General features: G+C 46.3%; 1 protein-coding gene across 1 annotated transcript in view; it reads right to left on the bottom strand.

Moving 5' to 3' along the window:
- Positions 1 to 229: 229 nt before the first annotated feature.
- Positions 230 to 21,497, bottom strand: part of LOC147634184 (Small GTP-binding protein) — a 59,972-nt gene continuing 38,704 nt past the window's right edge. The window contains 10 exon segments of the mRNA XM_086805334.1: positions 230 to 771; positions 864 to 923; positions 1,036 to 1,176; positions 4,908 to 4,971; positions 4,974 to 5,019; positions 5,155 to 5,181; positions 5,183 to 5,231; positions 5,428 to 5,532; positions 5,640 to 5,707; positions 19,220 to 19,274. Coding sequence (XP_086661460.1) covers positions 606 to 771; positions 864 to 923; positions 1,036 to 1,176; positions 4,908 to 4,971; positions 4,974 to 5,019; positions 5,155 to 5,181; positions 5,183 to 5,231; positions 5,428 to 5,532; positions 5,640 to 5,707; positions 19,220 to 19,274 — 781 coding nt within the window. The 3' untranslated portion in view covers positions 230 to 605.

Here is a 21,497-nt window from a genome sequence, read left to right as displayed (position 1 = left end):
CTGTGCCTCTAGTGCAGAGTGAGATATTATTGCCATTAAGTGCCCAATCATGGTGGTAAGATGGTTGTGTGGATTCTTAGGGTCTCCCAACTTGCCAATAGGTATGTTCTCTGACCATGATATGGGAAAACCTTGGCAAGGCTTTGTTAACACCTCAGTGATGATAGAGAGTCGTCCCAATATCTGTAGACATGTATGCAGCCCCGAACAATCACAGATACCATAGTAATGATTCAAAGAGTCTGCATCATCCACATTGTCTTAACATGACTCAATACAAGGCAATCCCTTTTGGGAGTCACTTGTAAGGGAGGGCAGTCTGATGTTGGATTGTCAAGACAGCCATCCCACCGAAAAGGCTCAATAAGAACACAACATACAATCAAACTATGAAGAAAAAATCTGTTGATCTAGACTGCACAAGAGTCAACTAGACAGAGCAATCCAGCCAACAGAGAGGCAGAAAGACTAGCACAATTTGACCATGATGGTGATCAAGAACACTACACACATAGCTAGAATCTATTTCTTCCCATTCTTAAGTATGGAGATTCGAAGCCTTGACATGGAATTGTATACAGCCTTACAATGATCATGATCTATTCTTATTTATTTTGCAATAATTGATGAAAGGCTTCCTGTGGTAAGTCAACCGATCCCACTCTCTTCATCCTCTTCTTACCCTCTTTTTGCTTCTCTAACAACTTCCTTTTACGGGACACGTCACCTCCATAGCATTTTGCAAGCACATTCTTCCTCATGGCTGAAAGACTGCTCTTGCATTTAACAAAAGAGTGAAGGGAAATTTTTTAGTATAGGCACAAATAACACAAGATGACAGGTTGGCATGTTGAGACACGTACGTTTCTCGAGCAATCACGCGGGAACCAACAGCTGCCTGTATCGATACGTCAAACATGTGCCTGTACCATGATGAAGCAAAGAATCTTTGTAGGTTTAGACATGATGCATTTACTACCCCCATTCCTTCTACCCCGGATTTACCACAATGTTGAAGAAGGCAATGCAGCAAACCTGTCGATGATTTTTCTCAGCTTGTCAACAACCTTGCGGCCAACATACTGAGCCTTTGAGCTATGCACAATTGCTGCAAGGGCATCAACCGACTGCCCATTCAACATTACGTCAAGCTTAACAAGATCTGCTTTCTGATACCTGCAAAATACTCAGAAATTTCAAATGCAAAATACTGTACTTGTGTCATATAGAAGAAAATTTGTTAGACTTCTGGCTACACTTTCTAGAAAGAAAATCAGCATTCCCTCAATGATCCTAACAGACACACTTCAATCCCCAACTAGCCTCCAGTTGACACTTCCTACATTCCTTGCCCCACCATCACCATCTTTACCACTCTGTCAATAACCAAAGACATAAATGGCTCAAGAATGGTAGAGCCAAAGACCATAAAAAGGACTTCAATTGGAGTTAACTAGCCAGCCTCTTCAAAGAGATGGTATGCTGAGCTTCCCTAAAGCTTGGTCACAAAATACAAGTATTCCTATTTATCAGGACCCAATAACCCTCAAAACTAGAGGACCAGAGGGTTCAATGCCATGGGTCAGGAAAGTTTCCGGTAAAACCACTTAACAGTTGACATATTTTCACAGTCAAGGGCCTTACTAAGAAAATTTTAGTCAGGGCCCTTATTTCTCACATATTTCCAAATATGGCCAGAGAAAAAATTTAGTTCGCTGCCAGTAGCGTCTATGGCCCTCCGCACCTGCACTCGTTCACCACCCCTGACACGGAAAAACCTCCTCAATGGTGATCGATCTAGGATTTCTCTGATCTCATGGAGATGATTATCACCTCTTCTCGCCCTCTTAGCTCTTTTCTCGCAAGTCACCATGTCACCCCACTCAGACCATGGAACACCCGGTGGCCTATGCTTTCCCCATGTGCCGCAATGTTGAGATGAGCTCCCTCATCGACATGAAGGCCCTCCTTAGACTTTGTGTGGTACTGCACCACTCGTTCCCACCCATCATGGTGTCGGAACCACTGTCTTCCCCTTTCCATTTTGATCACGAGCTTGATGGTGTTTACTTAGACCACATTTAAAGCCACCTCCAGGATGTAGACCCTCTTGCCCCCCTTGCCACCCTCACATCCCAGCTCACCACTATCCTTCACACTTCTACCACCACCTCCTTCAGATGCACACTCCGCTCCATTGCCAAGTCACCTTGCGGCACCATGCCCCAGAATTGTTGGTATGATGGCGAATGCCAAGCCACCCGCTTCCATCTCAAGGATGAGGTATGCGTTGGGGCGCTTAGGCCAACGGATTTCTTGACGCATTACCAAATGGAACTTCGATACCGTCCCATGTGCCAGGCTTATGCACAGATTGCATGACATTGAGGTACCTGAGGATATGGAGTGGGGGATATATGCTTTGTATGAGTCTGTGACAGGCAGAGTCCAAGCTCCGGGCGGACTATCCGATATGGTGACCAACACGATAGGAGTGAATCAGGGATGCCCGCTATCACCCACCCTCTTTGGACTGTACATTGATGTGGTCTCCGATTATGTAGACAGATTGGGAGGCCGAGGGGCATGCCTAGCAGGGGTGTTGATACCCATCTTGTTATATGCTGATGATATTGTTCTAATCTAAGACTCTCCGGAGGGATTACAAAGACATCTGGATGCATTACAGGCTTTCTGTGCGGATAGAGATCTGACAACAATGAACCTTGGGAAAACCAAGGTCATGGTGTGCAACACCACACACGCATGGGTGACGAGATCAGAGCCTCAGTTCACTTTCCGAGGGGAGCCAGCTGAGTACGTCAAGTTCATATGTCTACTTGGGAGTTACTTTCACAGGACCACGTTTCTCCCTGAAGGAGGCAACAGCAGCTAGGTTAGCTCGAGGACATGCAACCTAGGGGGCACTCGAGAGGCAGTGTGCACACATACAGTTTCAGCAGCCGCGCACCAAATTGTGGCTATTTGATACACTTGTCACACCAACCCTCCTGTACGGAGCTCCAATTTGGGGGCCCAGCATACATCGCAGATCTCAGAGAGGGACGGATGACGGATGGAGGCAAATGGAGAGACCACTGATTATGATGATTGTCCGCATGATTCGGAGCAAATCATCGGTACCACATGAGATTGTTCGGGTTGTTCTGGGTGCCGCACCAATAGTGACCAAGGCCCTATTCCAAGCAGTTACCTTTTTACATCGGCTGTGGGAGCTCCCTCAGCAGAGGTACTCCCGATTGGCATTGACCCCATCCATACAGTTGGCAGAGGATGGAGATACTCATTGCTGGTATGCTCAGACGAGATCATGGTTTGACCTACATGGTTTGCGGATAGAGGCACTACCACCCTTTCAGTACAACCTGGATTGTCCATTTTTGGATCTCACCCGCTCAGAGGAGAACCACGTGATTAGGATGGATATCGTCATAGTGGATACAGAGAGGACATGGACTAGTCCCCTTGAGCCCTTAGGCACGAAAATGGCTCATTACAAGAGCCATTTTTTGCACCTCTCACCAGATGATTTTCAGATGATTTTATTACCCGCCCAGCATACATGGATGTACACCTATCACATGGGATACGTTGTGCCATTGGACAGATCCGGACCTCATCACACTAGCTGCAGATTGAGACAGGGCGATATGTGCATCAGATCTCGGATGACCGCATTTGTCAGCTATGCTACCAGGAGGAAGAGACAGAGGAGCACTACATTTGCCGATGTACTGTCTATTATGAGATCCGAGGCAGATATCACTGCCTCTTCCGAGAGGGTTTTGGGCCGTTATGCAAGGTCATGGAGTTTGAGGATCAGAGATGCCTGGGATTGTTCCTACTTGAGCTCAGGAGACACAGAGAGACCCTCTTGGTAGACAGGAGACCGAGCCATGATGTACCTAGACAAAGGATCCTGATAGATTTCTTCAACACCAAGACCAGCACCAGCACCAGCACCAGCACCAGCACCAGCCCACACACCTCCTAATACCTCCTCCATCAGGCTTTCAGGGCACCAGCCACGCTCCCAAGGAGTCACCACTGATAGAGCAGTCATCTTATGTCGTGCTCGTCGACCACGCCCACCAGGATCCCAACCACGGCATCCTCATCATCGCCAGATCAGAGCCATTATTGCTCGGCATCGGAGGCGCCTACCTCGCTTCTGTGACCTCTCCATTCTAGACAGCCCCATGGCGGAGATATTTGATCTGAGGAGAGGGCACCACTTCAACTGATTAGCATACATGGATCTACTTGATATACATTTTCCAGTATTTTCTACTTAGTATCATCTAGGAGTCTTACTTACAGTTCTTATAACTGAAAGACAGTCAGTTTATTGTACTTTCCATTTTCATTTGGTTGTTCTCTTTGATGAGATACCAACTTTAGATGTACTCTCAGTTTTGGTCTCATAGGCCATTACAGCCTCTTAGAGACGTTAATATATCATTTCATTTCATTTCTCTCTCTTTAACATCCAGTTTACTCATGGTGTACAACACACATCAATTTCTTCTCAATCTTGCCCTAGTTAAAATATCTCTAAATTAAAAAAAGGTTATCTACATAGCAGTTCTCTTTGAGAAGATGGTATATCAGCAATAAGTATAAGGCTACATTTGTTGTAATTTGTCTGAATTGGATTCAATGAAGCCATTATCAATGAGCATATAGAGGCCATCTAAGTTAATTGCTTACATCTTTGCAGAAACTGCTGGAATGGGTACATGCATCATATGGATCCTCAAACAGAGATATCTTCTGTTACCTCTGCCTGGCAAGCAATACTATTCAAAAGTGGTTCTGAAGTGGTCTCTACAAGCGATGATATGCATGAAAAGATTTTAAATCACTCTGAAGGGTGAAAAGATTACCCTGCATCTTCATAGTCGAATGAAGCATACCCCGACGTAATGCTCTTAAGCTCATCGTAAAATCCACCACAATTTCCCGAAGAGGAAGCTTATATTTTAGCAAAACAGTTGACTGGTAACAGACAATGCCGTAAATACAGCCATTACAAACGTGATGACTGAAAATTTTGTTTGAAAAAGAAAACCAGAAATAAAAATTTGGCATATAATTCAAAAAAACCTCTAAAAGAAATGATGTGCACATGGCTTACCTATCAATAAAATTATACTCCAGTTTGCTCACCTCTCCTCTCCGAGCAAAGAGTGATCAATCCCCCAACATATCTGAAAAAAGACCAGGATCAATCTCTTCAAGGAATTCTTAACGAAGATCCGCCCTTGCCAGGGTCCAACACTGGATTAGAAGAAGTAATATAACTAAAGGTTGGCTAACCTACGAGAAGTTCCAGATTATGAAATGTTCATTTACCATGAGTTGTCTCTACACAGAAGTAGGTTAGATATAAAGTGGAGAGCTTACTCACTGGGAGTGACGATAGTAGCTATCACCATCGGTTCCCACGAACAGGTGAGTCTTTTACCAGGAGCAGAAGACAATGCTGCTGGATTCTGCACATTTATTTTACTGAGACCAGCAACGTAAGAAAAGCAAAGGGTATTACTGCATTTTAAATAGCAAAAGTATGACAAGTGAAAGCCTGCAAGAATTCTATAAAGTGGACTTGAATGTACCTTCCATCAGCATACTCAAATATGTATGGGACTGTTGGCGTAGTCGTAATCACCTGAGCACCGTACTCCTGTGTGAACATATAAATGTCTTCAGATCACTTAACTACCCACAAAAATTCCCCCCAAGTTTAAAAACAAAAATGGAGCTTCTATTAAGCACTAAAAGAGGGTGCAAAGAATACTTAAAAAGCAATGCTTGTAAACACAAGAGAAGACTCTTAAGGCTGAGTCAGGAAGAAGGATAGCAGCATTAAGAAAGAGAGTGATGGGCGCTGTCTCGTACACAGCCACACACACACCCCCCAACCCCCCTTCCCCCCTTCTTTTGCTTCTGTGTTTTCAGCTTCCCCCCCTCCTTCAACCCTTCTCAGCAGCGTGCCCAGGAAAGGAATTCCTGTGCATCTTTCCAAGGATGCATCCCTCACATACATGCTTGAAGGGAACCTGCATAGAAGGAAGCTCATGCACCATACCTTGCTTCTGCAAGCGTACAAGAGATGGGAAGTTCAAGTGACCAAACCGAGCATGCCATAACTCAATGTCACTCAACACACGGGAGGTGGATGCAATCATAGCATCATGAGAATAAGTACTCCTGTCATACATATCAAGCTTATATAAGCCACTGCATAATGTCCCAGAAAGCATAAGAGAAGCTGAATCTCTGCTGTCATACACTGAGCAACAATGATCACAAAACTGAACCTTAAACCCAGATAATGCAAGGGCTGAAACAGAAATGAGATTCTTCTTAATGCCTAGTACATATAAAGTGTCACAAAGAGTAAAGCTATCCCCATTACATGGGTTTAGCTCCACATTGCCAATGCCTTTAATGGAGTAAGAGGCATCATTGGCACACATAACTATGCCACCTGGAGGTGAATCCTGCAAATTGGCAAATAGATCTCTGCAAGAAGTGATGTGCTTAGAAGCACCACTGTCAAAGTACCAATCTCCAGTTGAGACATACAAGAAACAGGCAAACTGCATGTAACCACTAATGCATATCCCTCATGAGCAAAGTTTGCCTCTTCTTTAGTGTCCACAGTAGCAGCCAAACCTTGCTGCTTCTTTTTCTTTTCACTCTCAATGCCCTTCCTACATTCCTCGATAAGATGGCCAGGTTTTCTACAATAGTTGCATCTCTTCTTTTTCTTGTTGTCACCCTCTTTAGACGAGGTAGAATTTGAATGGGCATGTGGTTTGCCCTTAGGTTTACCACTACCTTGCTGCTTCTTTTTCTTGGGCGAGTCAGATGCCGTCGCTATTTCCACCAAGGGTCGAAATAGCGACGGTCAAAAAAAGGAGGAAAAAAAACAATCCATACGATATCGTACCGTACATACCATACCATACGATTGTGTCGTACGGCGTTCGACAACAATTATGCTACAAAGCAACATGAGCAGGAGCGAATTTAGAGTAGAAGAAATTCATTATCTGAGATATGTTATCAGTACAAACGGGATTAGCCTCGACCCTGAAAAGATAAAGGGCGATTCTTGAGTGGGATGTTCCCAAAAATACTCAGGAGATCTGCTCTTTTGTAGGTCTCTATCAAGCATACAGTTCGCATATGGACAAGGATTGAAGACATGTCGACAGAAAGTGTCCATCACGGGCAAAGCACTCGAAGTATTCCATGCAATGAAGAAAGTTGCCTCCAAGTCTCCAATTCTCAAATTGGCTTCATGAAACGATCCTTTCAAGATGGTTACTGATGCCAACAGTTTAGCCATAGGAGCTTTCCTCTAGCAAGAAGGACGCCCAGTGACTTATTATAGCCGGAAACTAAATGACACATAAAAATTTTATTTTGTGTATGACAAAGAGTTATTGGGGGTGATGATAGCTCTTAGGCATTGGAAAACTTTCCTTTACGGGAGAGAGTTCACAATTAAGACAGATCATCAGGCACTTAAATGATTGCAAACTATGCCTAGTGCCCAATGGAGTGATAGTCAAGCCAGATGGAGTCAGATCTTCCAGCAGCCATGACAAGCACTCAAAGTGGAAGCATTATCTTCCTTTGGTTCAAGCCATCCTAAACGACAGCAAGGCAGAAGGGTTTTGCAATATGAGCTGAGGAAGAGTATTATATCTTATGGAGCTTTTAAAAAGTGGAGACTGCAGGATGTCCCTCACTCTGATTATACACCCCCCAGACAGAGGATTGACACCAATTGGGAGATTGTTGCCAGTATTACAGCATGGCAGATCTGGAGAGCTAGATGCACGAAGGCTATTGAGTGTATCCAGATTTTGGGGTCTCAGTGTATTAGTACTATATGGGGTGATATTATCCATACTCTTATGGCTACTTAGGCTCGTATTCAGGCGTCCTCTCGTTCTGCGCAGGCAAAGCGCGTTATATTTATGTGGGAGTGGGACCATGGCATTTTTTTTTCCTCTAGTCCCACAGGTCTTTCATGGCATCATGATGCTCCTCTCTTTCTGAAAAAAAAAAAAAAGAGTGGGGACTGGATGCCATTGGTCCTTTGCCCACTACTGTTGGGGGAACACCTACATTCTAACTAGAGTAGATTATCTGACAAGATGGGTTGAAGCCAGATGTGTAAGAAACATAACAGCTAAAGAGGTAGCCAAGTTTGTGTTTGAGGACATATGTGCCAGCTTTGGCATGCCTTTGGAGCTATTGACTGATCAAGGGCCTAGATTCAGAGGAGAGATTGTACAAGAGCTAATGCAGAAATTACGTACCACACACTAGTTTTCCACTCCATATTATCCTCGGTGCAATGGGCTAGTAGAGAGGTTCAATGGAGAACTATGCACTATGTTGTTGACCAAGTGTATGGAGGAACATCCCCAACAGTGGGATCTGCATGTATCCTCAATTTTGGGGGCTTATAGGACAGCTATCAAATCAGCTACTGAGTTTTCACCTTATCATCTTGTATTTGGGAAAGAGGCCATGATGCCTATTGAGGTGGAGATTCCTAGTTTGCAATTCCTTTGGAAACATCAAGAAAGTGGCTTAGATAAGTATGAAAAGAGGCTGTTGGATCTCCCAAAATTGCAATTGGCTAGAGAGGAAGCTTTGGACCATTACATTCAACTAAGCAATCAAAGGGCTGAGCATTTTGATCAAACTGTTAAGGACAAAGGTATTAAAGAGGGAGAGGGAGCTCTAGTTCTCAAGTACAACAACAAACTGGATAATACCTTCCAAGCCAAATTTCAAATCAAATGGGAGGGTCCCTTCAAAGTGGTCCATGTATATGAGAATGGTACACATCAGCTAGCTGACTTGGATGATCAGTTGCATTCCACGAGGGTAAATGGCTACAGGCTCAAGCCATGCTGGTGCCGAATCACGACTGTTCAAAAGGATTTAGAAGGGATGGATACCAATCTGCCTGCTAATGCAGATGTTCCAAATAATGCTGGAGATTTTTCTTGGGACCTGGATCTACTTTTCCTTGAGGACTATTCTAGTGAGCCAACAGCATGTGGTTGAGCATGAATGCTCTAACCAAGGGGAGTTGGGCAAACTATGATGGGTTTTTTTGTGTCAAGACCTTAGTGCCCAATAGATGTGCCTACCCCAACCCCAGAACTAAAATAAATCATCGGATATATTTGAAACCTTAGGAAATAAGTGGTCTTTGCATGGCCACCTTCTAAAAAGAACTATTGTTGTCAGTCCAGTTAACTTTTGTATTGTAGGGAATGGAGAGTAGTGAACAAGGAAGAGCATAGGAGTGGAGAGGCGCATTGGGGAGAAGAAGAGAGCAGATTAGCCAAGAGAAGAGGGGCAAGCCGGGCTCTGTTGAAGCTTATTGGAGGGTTTTTTGCTGTTTGGCCTGTTTGGATTGAAGGTCGTTGCGACGACTGTGATTTTCTTGTGAAGAGGCGGGAATTGGACTGAGGAAGTTTGGGTCTGCCCAGAGCAAAGGGTGTGAAGGTCATAGAGGGTCTTGTAGGAAGCTATGGTACCCTAGGACCTCTAAGAATAGCAACTCTGTTAGAACTTGGACCAGTCCAAAGCTTTGCTCAACAATTCTTTGTTGTGTTTGATGGTGGAAGTCTACAGAGTGTGGTTGCAGATCCCTTTGTTGCTGGTTCTTGTGAAATTGAAGAAAAAGGCTTGAAGAGCTTTGTTGGGATATACTTGTGGAGGATCCCTCTTGTTCTTGATGATCTTTCTTTTCTATTTAAACCCCAAGTCTCAAGGTTGTTGAGACATGCTCTTTTATCATCTATATGCAGAAGGTTCCCTATGGGTTTGATTGAAGAGTTGTTTATGCTCCGGTATATGTTGGTTGATTTGAGATTATCGAGAGAATTCATGTGTGAGTGAGGGTCTGAGATTTGCTAAATCAAGTCTCAGTTAGTAAGCTTAAATTTTGACTTCGTAGCATCTGGCCGAGTCAGCTAGAATCCGTTGTATATCACGGTTAGTTAGCTGATGTTGTTGAAGAGTAAATTTTGTCTTGTTTGACATTTGTGAAGTCTGGAAGTGATTTAGGGTTTGGTCTGACTATCAGAGGTCAATCGGCAACAGTCAATTTTGCAAAATAGAAGGGGAAGGTATTCTAGAGTCAACAGGAAGTCAAAAGGGAAGAGTTGATAGGATCAGTGAAGTTCGGAAGCCAGGAATTTGAAGGTAGCTGATACTAGAGGACTTTTTGGAGCTTGGAGGACATATTTCTGACTTGGGTCAACAGTAGCTATCTGACTCAATTTACAGTCAAAAGTTGATCGGCTGAGTGTCAACTGGGAGTGTTTTTGGTCAGCTGGTGGTCAGAAAAGGTCAGCTGAGGACGTAGGAGTGAAGATTAGAGTTACTGAGGTCAGATCTGACATGGGAGGACAGGTGGTGGAGTCCGTTGAATCGGTTTGAGGGGTTTTGAGAGCTTTTCTGTGTTAGCTTAGGGATTAAGGATATCAACTGAGTTGATTGGTGCTCTGGATTTGTGTTGTGCTGGTGTTGTGGTGCTAGTTTATAGAGCCCTCCCCACAGTGGTGTGTTCGGGCGAGCTATAGAGGCAAACTCCCCCTACACATCATCGTCAACAACAAATCTAGGCCAACAATAGCTCCATCTGACCGACCATCTGTACAAATCATCTCTTCCCTCATTTGGGATCAGGTGATCATGTAGTCAGTAGAAGTGCATCAACACTTTTGCTGACATACACATGGTAGGATCATGATCGTAGCTTGGATCTGCGTCCCCCCTTCGCTCTACGTTTGCCTGTGCCTCCTCCCCTTCCCTGCATCATCTTCACCAGCGTCCCCCTCCCCCCCCCCCTCTTCTCTCCCTTCTCATCACCCAGCCCCCCCTCGTCATGCCTGCACTCCCTATTGCACCTACGCCCACCCCTCGTAGTGCTGAGCCCCCCCCTTCCAACACCGCCCCCTCTGCTCTCTCACTGCCCCCCTCCCTGAGCCCTGCTCCTCACCTACATCCCCCCTCCCTCCTTCCGCCCCCGCATGTGCCTCTCCCCTTTCTCTCTGTAGCCCCCCCCCCCCCTCCCCCCCCTCCCCCTCCTCGTTTTCCTCCTCTGTGGCCTCACCGCCTACCCCGTCTTCCTCCGGCTTCTTCGTCCCTCCCGTCTTCATCTGGCAGCATCTTCAGTGACTCTTGGGCATTTTTCATTCGGCAAGTCTCCGCCTCTTCCAGTCTTCACCCTCGGGAGGACTCCACGGCAACTGCTCCATCTTTCCCGACCGATGCTACCATAACTTGCTTATCTTTCTCTGAAGCGGACCTTCAACTCCTCGCTATGATTGTTGCATCCCTAGAGGCCTCCACTCTTGTATGCAAGATTATCGATAGACACCCTGCACGCGAACAACTCAAAGATCTTCTTCAGGCTAGCCTCCTTGGTGGGCCTACAAAGATCACAGACATTCATTATATGGGACATGGCTACTACCAAGTTGAATTCAACTCGCCAGCGACATCAAATCGAGTCATGAAATTGAGCCACGTTGCATTGCGTACGGCCCAGGCCTTCTTTGCACGGTGGCAGCACGGCTTCGACCCAGCATCCGACCCACTGGCTGGCATTTCAGGCTTTCCCGTGTGACAGTCTGCTTCCCAGGTCACAAGAAGGAATACCTTTCTCTTCTCCCAGTGATAGGTGGAGCCATTGGGAGAGTGATGGAATCCCCCCCCCCCTGCCACTTCATCCATCCCTTCACATCTATATTGCCTCGCCGGAGACAGTGCCTCATCTCATATCCATTTCTTGCTTCAGAGAAACCCCATCATTCGGCAAATGGAGTACTCAAGCCTTCTTAGGCAGTATTTCATTTGCTAGAGCTTGTCCTCAGCACCAGTCCAGGAGACCGCCTCCAGCCCCCCACCCCCCCGCGCGCGCGCAGGTCCCCGTTTAGATCCTCGCGAGGGGGTAGAGAGAGATGCAAGCTCTTAGGCAGCCGAGCACCAGCACTCGACCACGGACCACTTTGCTACCTAAGAGTGGCAAACTCTTGGCCTGCGCCTGGGGCATCAACCGACTACCAGTGCTGAGTGCCGCCGCCGCGCACGTGCGCGCCAATGTGGTAGAGTATAGGAGGATTCGGTTCTTTTAGAGAATCGTTTCGAGCATATTCAAAACACCCACCCGTCGGTGATGGCCCCCCTCCAGTCACTGCGAGGGTCCCTCCGACCCCTTCAGTTTGGTGGCCGTTACCCCGCCGAGACAACTCCTCTAGTTCTCAGTTTCCAGTGAGGCCAGCTTGCCCCACTGAACCCCCGGCGAGCCCCTCCAGCACCCTCCCTCTCCAATGGATCACTCCCAACTCCTCCCATCTCGCTCCCCCTCCCTCCCTCCCTCCCCCCTCCTCATCCTCCATCCTCGCCTCCGACTCTTCCCGCAGCAGTCCCCCTACCCCGTCCTCTTCTTCTGAGCCTGCACTCCCCCTCCTTCAGCCTCTCCAGAGCACTCCCGCCGCCCTCCTACAACGCCCGACCAAAATCAGAGGCAACCGGCGAGCTCCGTCTACCGCTTGATTCATCGATTCTCGGAGCCAGTAGAGATGACCATCGCTACTTCCTCGGTGAGGGCTCTCCCACCAGAGACCCCACATGGGCCCCCCAGGATCTTGGGGCTGCCTGTGGATTACAATTTCTTCCGGTGAAAGGAACATATAATTTTGAGAAGACAGTAGCTCCCATTCGCATCCGTGTGGTGTTTCATCATTCCAGACCTTCTACACCAAAGAGTGGCGCGATGATCTCCTCCTTTCCCTTGAGTGCAGCCCCAGGGACGGAGTGGGATTTGGAGTCAGTGGTTGCCACCATCCAGGGGCAAGCAGTAGAGCTCTCACACCATCTTCATGATCTACACATCATCGACGTGCTCACCCACCTCTCGCCCCTAGCTAGGATGGAGCTGGGAGGCTCAGGCGATAGAGATCCAGATGGGGAGGTGGTGTCCTCCAACCTGGAGGTGCTGCTCTTTGTGTTTCTTCATATCTCAGTTGCAGTACCCCTCTTACAAATACCTCCACTGTGATCAATGGAGTTCAAAGTATGCCTACTCTTGCGCTCGGATAGAGTGGCGACACATGGAGGACAAGATCCACGCCCACTTGGCACGCCTTCGCCCCAAGACTGATTGCGATTATTCCCCATCAAAACCCACACCAAAGACTCTTCGACTGGAGGGCAGTTCCGATAGTTCCGCCTCCCACAGAGATTGATATGCAGCTAGCCTCATGGAACATTCAAGGTTTAGGGAAGCCTAGTGCTTTCAGAGGTGAGGTGTCCTCAGAGGAGAGCTTCACAAAGCTGCAGTTGGGAGACCCATCGACATTCTTTTCCTCCGGGAGCACCACCTTTCCGAGGGGTGTACCCGCTGCTGCGGGAAGATTTTACCAGGCAAGAGCTATACTTTTTGGTCTCTCTTTCAGCCGCTCGCGGACTTAGGGAGGAATTTGCATTTTTGCTAGCAAGCAGCTCTTGCCAACAGTGACAGGCTCAAGTGTCATAGTCTCTAGGCGAGCCGAGTGGGTTACCATTATGATTGGAGAGGACTACGTGGGCTTCCTCAATGTTTATGCCCCGAACGCCGCAGCAAGTAGAGCCATCTTCTGAAGCACAGTCAGTCAGGCCCCTTCCTCAGGAGGAGCACCAACCCAAACCTCTCTCGACTTGACAGGTTCTATGTGGATGAGTGGACTTGCGGTGCAGGGGCGTGATCGAGATGCAATCCCTAATGCCCCGTCTCCTGAGCTGAGAGGAAACTTCTCATGCCCTCCGCAACGAATAGGAAAAGGTGAGGTGCCAGTGGATAGCCTTACCAGACCGAGCGAGAAAGGGGGAATCTGTCGCCTTGGGCTCCCTAAATGAGAACCTGATTGTGAGAGGCTGAGTAAAGTCTTGAAACACCATGGATCCACTCCACTGGGAACCCCATCCGGTGCATCGTGCCTGCCAGAAAATCCAATCAACCCTATCATAGGCTTTCTCAAAGTCTTGGAGTAGCACTATGAGGTCCTATTGTGGCATCTTGGCTGAAGCTGTCACTTTCCAGAAGGTGAAGATATTGTCCAGAATGCCCCAATCCTTAACAAAACATGTATGAGTGTCATGGATCAAGTCAAGGAGGAAAGGTTGAAGTCTATGGTTGATAGCCTTGGCCAAGATCTTGTAGGCGGTCCCAAGAAGGGTGATAGGTCTCCACTGCCGGATCTCCAATCTGTCACCACCCTCCTTAGGAACCAAGTGTATCAAACCCTCTGAAAGCCTCTCTAGCATGGCACCTATGATCATAATCTCATTGAAGGCTACTCGAAGGCCGCCTTACATGAGATCCCAGTGGGGAAGAAAGAAGGAAACTAGAAGCCCGTCCGCCCCACCAGCTCCTCTGCTGTGAAGGGAGTCAATAAGAACCGTAGAGTGGGGGGGAAAACTACCTCTCTCGTATGCCACCAGACCCTCTCACGCGCGTCCATCACTTGTGGGGATGATAGGGCGCCCATGAGGAGGGATCGGAAAAAATCAATGGCGATGGCTCTCACATGGAGGGTGTCAGAAACAATAGCTCCATTTTGGCCATGCAGCCTGCGAATACCATCTCTCCATCCCTCCGTTACTCTTATCGCCGGCCTAGCTTCAAAAGGAAGCTCTGGCATGATACCTGTACTCCACCCTCCTCTCCTCGATGGATCTGATCTCCATGCGGGAGGAGCTCTACACCCACTATTGGGCACTGATGATGTTAGTGGGGATGTCGTAGTATCTAGTCCATACTATGCATAATGGAGTTGATAGTTATATAGTCTTGTGGATTGACTACCATGAGTATATAACATGCACGTTCCTAAAAGGTGAATTTGGGCATGTTCTTAGATTCATCTAGGTATATAATTCAGTCATATTAGCAAACATGGAGATTTCAAATTGTGAAGTTTTTGTCCGAGTTGCGGCCAGTTGATATTGTGCTTATTCTTTCTATCTATAGCGGTGCATTTGCCCTATCAACTACTTATTTGCTGCACTAATTCTTTCTATTTGCTACTTCCCTTAGCGCTAGGCTTCATTATGGCTGAGTCTACCTTGCATCTCCGGAGGTTTGATAGAAACTCAGTATGAAGGGCTTTGTGTGAATATATGCTCTTGTGTGTGTGTGTGTGTGTGTGTGTGTGTGTGTGTGTGTGTGTGTGTGAGAGCATATCTTGATATAGAGTTCTACACCCACTATTGGACACTGATGACGTTAGTGGGGATGTCGTAGTATCTAGTCCATACTATGCATAATGGAGTTGATAGTTATATAGTCTTGTGGGTTGACTACCATGAGTATATAACATGCACGTTTCTAAAAGGTGAATTTGGGCATGTTCCTGGATTCATCTAGGTATATTATTCTGTTCCTCGAGGACCCCTTGGAGGTTGGACATGCATGCAAGCACTAGGATTGCGGACAGCCTCATACAGGACCCTGAGATCTGCAGCAGGGTAGAGCAGATATGGGCGGGATTGGATTTTATCCCAGGCCCTGCCACGTGCACCTTGGATGTGGGCCTTAGTGAGATCAACAGATTTTTGCAGGAGGGAGCATAGAGCAAGGGATTTCGTGAGTAGGAGAGGTGCCTAAGGAGGGGTCTTGCTTCTCTCCGGCGGCTTCATGAGAGCTCCCCCGATAGCCCGTGGAGTGGTATCAAGATATGCTCTCACAAACGCAGTCCACACACACACACAAACATAAGAGCATATATTCACACAAAGCCCTTCGTCCTGAGTTTCTATCAAACCTCCGGAGATGCAGGACAGACTTAGCCATAATGAAGCCTAGCGCTAAGAGAAGTAGCAAATAGAAAAAATTAGTATAGCAAATAAGTAGTTGATATGGCAAATGCACCGATATAGATAGAAAGAATAAGCACAATATCAACTGGCCGCAACTCGGACGAAAACTTCACAATGTGAAATCTGCATGTCCGCTAATACGGCTTAATTATATACCTAGATGAATCCTGGAACATGCCCAAATTCACCTTTTAGGAACGTGCATGTTATATACTCATGGTAGTCAACCCACAAGACTATATAACTATCAACTCTATTATGCATAGTATGGACTAGATACTACAACATCCCCACTAACGTCATCAGTGCCCAATAGTGGGTGTAGAACTCTTTATCAAGATATGCTCTCACACACACACTCCACACACACACACACACACACACACACACATAAGAGCATATATTCACACAAAGCCCTTCATACTGAGTTTCTATCAAACCTCCAGAGATGCAAGGCAGACTCAGCCATAATGAAGCCTAGCACTAAGGGAAGTAGCAAATAGAAAGAATTAGTACAACAAATAAGTAGTTGATAGGGCAAATGCACTATCAACTACTTATTCGAAGAACAAAATAATGTTTATTTAGCATCTTGTTCTTAATTAAGCTTAGGACTGTGGATAAGTAGAGCAAGGCTTCCGCACATGCAACATTGATATCAAAGCATTCAAGCTCAACCACTAAGCATAATCCCCAGGAAGGTGCACAGTTCTAGCAGAAGAATGCAACAAGGTAGCAAATGGAGTGGTCTACAATAGGCGAAGCTAGAGGAAGCAATCCCTCAAGGTATGTACGCAGAACCAGTACATCACTAAGCTCTCAGATTAGTTCCAAAGGCCTAGCAACAGGCATGATCAATTAAGGGCAAGCAGGCATGGGAATAGCAATGGAACAGATGCTCAGTTCTTCAGCAAGACTTGGAAGCGGAGATCAGGAGTGAAGGTATTCAGACAAAAATATCAATTAAAGTCAAAGTCAATTAAAGTAGCAGGTCAAAGTCAAAGTCAACAGTAGTCCAAGGAGGAAGGATAACAATGTCCACCTCGTCATCAAGTTTAGCAGGAGGGAATGTCACGTCCATGCCCGTGCCATGGCTAATCTTTCGCATGAACAGCATTAATCCCTAATTAAGTCAGTCTTTAGCATCAATAGCATGATCATTACCAGCATCAGCATCAGCATCAGCATCAGATCATTACCATCATCATCATCAGCAGTAAATCATCATCATCAGCAGTACATCATCATCAAGAGCATTACCATCACCATTTACAACCATACAATAGCAGTCGGTAGCCAACCCCGGGACCCTAGGAACAGGTGGTAGCAATGTGTTGAAAGCCAGCACCAACTGGACAGCATTAAGTGAAACGCACAGCATCTTAAGGCATAATATTATTAATATTTTGTCCACAGCAAGCCGACAGCCCCATCAACTGGCCGACCAGCACTCCAGCCTTATATATAAGAATAAAGCCATAAATCAATCCCATCATTCAATCATTCATCATAGTAGTGGTCTCCTAGTCAGTAGAAGGCATGTAGGGCTAGAGGTCACCCCTATGGGGATGACCAAGGTCCCAAGTTATGTACATTCATAAGCAACCTTTTTGTACCATATTAACTACACAAAACCCCTAACACCAATCTCTCTTCTTCTCTCTCTCTGTCTTAATCATGTTTTTTCAACATCTTGTTCTTAATCAGGCTTAGGACTGTGGATCAATACACCAAGGCTTCCGCGCATGCAACATTGATATCACAGCATTCAGGCTCACCCACTAAGCATAGTCCCAAGTGTTAGACATCATCCCCTTGCTGCTAAATTCCTGTGTGGTGTCCTATTTTAGCCTTAAGGGCTGACCATGTTAGCTAGAGGGGCTGGTCACCCCTCACATATTTTTCCCATATTTTATCCCTATTTTATAGAGTCTTGGATATTTATCCTAGTCATGGAGAATTTATCCTAGTCGTGTTGAACTAGTCGGTTGCCTCTACACGGGCATATATATAGCCGGGTCTACCCTCCCTCATATTTATTGCTTAGCATTGTTTGCTGTAGTCCGTCACATACGAGGCCTTCTCCCCTCTTGTTCAAGACTTGTATTCTTGGTTGGTGATATTGATAGCAGGTCTATACCTATGTTTCCTCTCCATCTCTCTCTCTCTCTCACTCTCTCTCCTGTGTTTCCACTTTCCATCTTCCGATGTGCATTCTATCAACAAGGAAGGTGCACAGTTCCAACAGAAGAATGCAGCAAGGTATCAGATGGAGTGGTCTGCAAAACAGGCGAAGCTAGAGGAAGTATTCCCTCAGGATATGTACGCACAACCAGTACATCATTAAGCTCTAAAACCAATTCCAAAGGCCTAGCAACAGGCATCCAACAGGTGACCCACCGCTGTGTTAAGGGTAAGGGAAAGCAGGCATGGGGACAGCAGTGGAACAAATGCCCAATTCTTCAGCAAGACTTGGAAGCGGAGAACGGGAGTGTGTTCAGACAAAAATATCAATGAAAGTCAAAGTCAATTAAAGTACGAGGTCAAAGTCAAAATCGGTAATAGTCCAAGGAGGAAGGATAACATTGTCCACCTCGTCATCAAGTTTAGCAAGGGGGAATGTCAGGTGCACACCCATGCCATGGCTAATCTTTGGCATGAACAACATTAATCCTTGATTTTAAGTCAGCATTTAGCAGCAATAGCATCATCATTAGCATCAGTAGCATCAGAATAAGATCATTAGCATAATCATTGCCAGCAGTACATCATCATCAAGAGCATTACCATCATCATTTACAGCATTGGAGGTTGTAGGGACCAGTTGGCAGCCATACAGTAGCAATCGGCAGCTAGCCCTGGGACCCTAGCAGCAGGTGGCAGTAGTGTGCTGAAAGCCAGCACCAACTGGGCAGCATTAAGTGAAAAGCACAGCATTTAAAGGCATAATATTATTAATATTTGTCCACAGCAGGCCGACAGCCACATCAGCTGGCCGACCAGCACTCCAGCCTTATATATAAGCATAAAGCCATAAATCAGTCCCATCATTCAGTCATTCATCATAGTAGTAGTCTCCTAAGCCAGTAGAAAGCACGTAGGGCCAAAGGTCACCCCTATGGGGCTGACCAAGGGCCCAAGTTATGTACATTTATAAGCAACGCTGTGGATCAGAACAGCAAGGCTTCCGTGCATGCAACAACATTTATTTGACAAGAAAACAAAACACTGTCTCCTTTGGCCTTTCCCTTCTTAACCATTAAAAGTGTGAGTGATTGAATTGTACCTGCTCAAGTCGTTGATGAAAGACATCCATATGAAGCAAACCCAAAAAGCCACACCTGCACAATGGACCATCATCACCATCAAAAGAATCACCTCTCCATCTACACTGCAAGAGACTTTGGTTCAGACTATGGTGCTATGCTCTAACAAAAGCAGCTTTTTCTGCTCCCTAAGATGCCATGCACATGATTTCAAGTATGACCTTTCCTATCCATTGAGAGCACATTACTGGGATCGCATGTTATGGCCCCATGGGTCATGGCGTGATTATTTGAGGCTAGGTTTATGCCTAGGGTGGCCCTAGTGTAGGGAGGCGTACGATGTAAGTGACTTATGGATACTTATGGGCTCAGGATTGTGTGAAAGCCTATAAATAATATTAAGTGTGCTTTTATGCTCTTATTGGATCCCCAGGCCTATATAAGGGTGTTGAGGGCTCACAAGTAACTATTCCTCAGAAGGGAACTATGACCCAAGCAAGGCCTTGACCATTGTCTAAGCCGTCACTCAGAGGGGTGGGCTGCCGTGGTGGTATGGGACACCATATTCAGGTGTTGGACATGGTCGCAGTGTTGACCTAGATTCATGGAGATCTAGCGGCAGTCTCATTTGGTATCAGAGCCACTTGGCATTGCGTGTGAGCAAACTTCATCTCAGGTAATCCTAGTATGTATGTTGTTCTTGCTTTTGCTTAGCTTGTGTAGTAGACTCATGCTTTTAAAAAAGGAGAGGAAGAGGTGATGCTTTTTCTGTGTGTGTTCTTTGCACATGCTTTGGGTGCTATGCAGATGTGTAGGTGACATGAAAGGTGTCTGTGCAAAGCTAGTGAAAGGGTTGTCATTGCATAAACTTTGGCTACAAGCGGGTCATGGTCACGTGGGTGTCGACCGTGTAAAGCGAGGAAGAGACCCCTTGAAGTTGTTCTCTGAGGCCACGTGTCAAATGACCCTAACTTGCAGCCTCATGTTGGTGATCTTTATCTAATCCGTGGTCAAACTTGAGGTACCAGGGAAAGCGGGAAACAAATCCCTTAAGTCATTCACATAGGCCTCAAAAGTTCTTCCCTTCATAGAAGAATCACAAAATTTAGCAAACTTTGTGTAATCATCTTGGGGTTGGGCAAAGGTTTCTACAAACTTTTCCTTGCAGTCTTCCCAATCGATAGTGAGCAGGACTACCTTGGACTTTCAATCCCACAACCACATATATGCCTTGCTCTTGATTGCATCTTAACCAAAGTGACTTTTAGTTGGGTGGACGCTCGGACAAATGAAAGTGGGCATCCCACTTGTCTATCCACCCTTGCACCTCCCAAAGACTGCAAAAGTAGGGATAGCATGGATAGAGGATGGCCCTGCCCCAACATTCTCATGAGTTTGGGCGTCCACACGATCTTGACCTTCTGTAAATTGCCTTCCTTGGATGGCATCCTGCATCGAAGCTTGAGGCTAACTTGGGCACTTATACACTTTCACACAAGTAAGCTCTTGCACACACACACGTCCTCCAACGCTTCAATGAAGTAGCCAAGGGGGAGGAGAGAGCTTGCTTAAACTCATTGCCAGAAGGAAGTGAGGAGAGGTGTTCTATTTATTTTTGAAGCAAAGAAGATGCGTGTTTTACTTAATGTTCTGTTGTGTTCTTTTCTGCAGATCCAGATGTGGGTGGTCAAAAGCTACAGACTAGTCTTATGGGTGGGTGAATTGGGCAGACAACCACCCACGTGTGAGCACACAAATAGGATCTTAATCCAGAGTCAGGCTTTGACACGGTGGTCAGCAGAGGTCACGCAGATCGCTTGCATACATGCTAGGCTATCGAATTGTCCAAGAACTCCTTCATAAGGGCCTTCAAGGCAACACACAGGCACCACGCAGCACCACGACAGCGCCCGAGCCATGCCAGCACACAACTCCATGGAAGTGCTCCAGCCATGCCACCACGGCAGCACCCAGTGCAGCCCGTCACACGTGCCCAGCCCGGTGCACACACCAACAAATCGACTTTGCTAAAACCTATGACCAGCCGATAGCGTTGCCCAACCAGTTTTGAGCTAGTTGTCTCCTTCTAGGGGTTATTCAAGTTGATTTAGGAATGTTCCGAGCATCCATAGTTCTTGTTTGTGCCTGTGGGCAGCGCCCGTGACCAGTCCATTGATGTTTACGCGATAGAAAATCTTCTGCTACGACTCCATTGTTGCTACTTGGTTTTTGCCCAAGCGCGACCCCCCAGTGCCAATTCTTCATTTTCAACATTCCCATCACCATGAGGCTGCAATC

This window comes from Cibotium barometz, chromosome 11 (assembly GCF_041138505.1).
Source record: "Cibotium barometz isolate CiBa-2024 chromosome 11, ASM4113850v1, whole genome shotgun sequence".
Classification (NCBI taxonomy): domain Eukaryota; kingdom Viridiplantae; phylum Streptophyta; class Polypodiopsida; order Cyatheales; family Cibotiaceae; genus Cibotium; species Cibotium barometz.
This window is presented reverse-complemented; position numbering and strand designations above follow the sequence as displayed.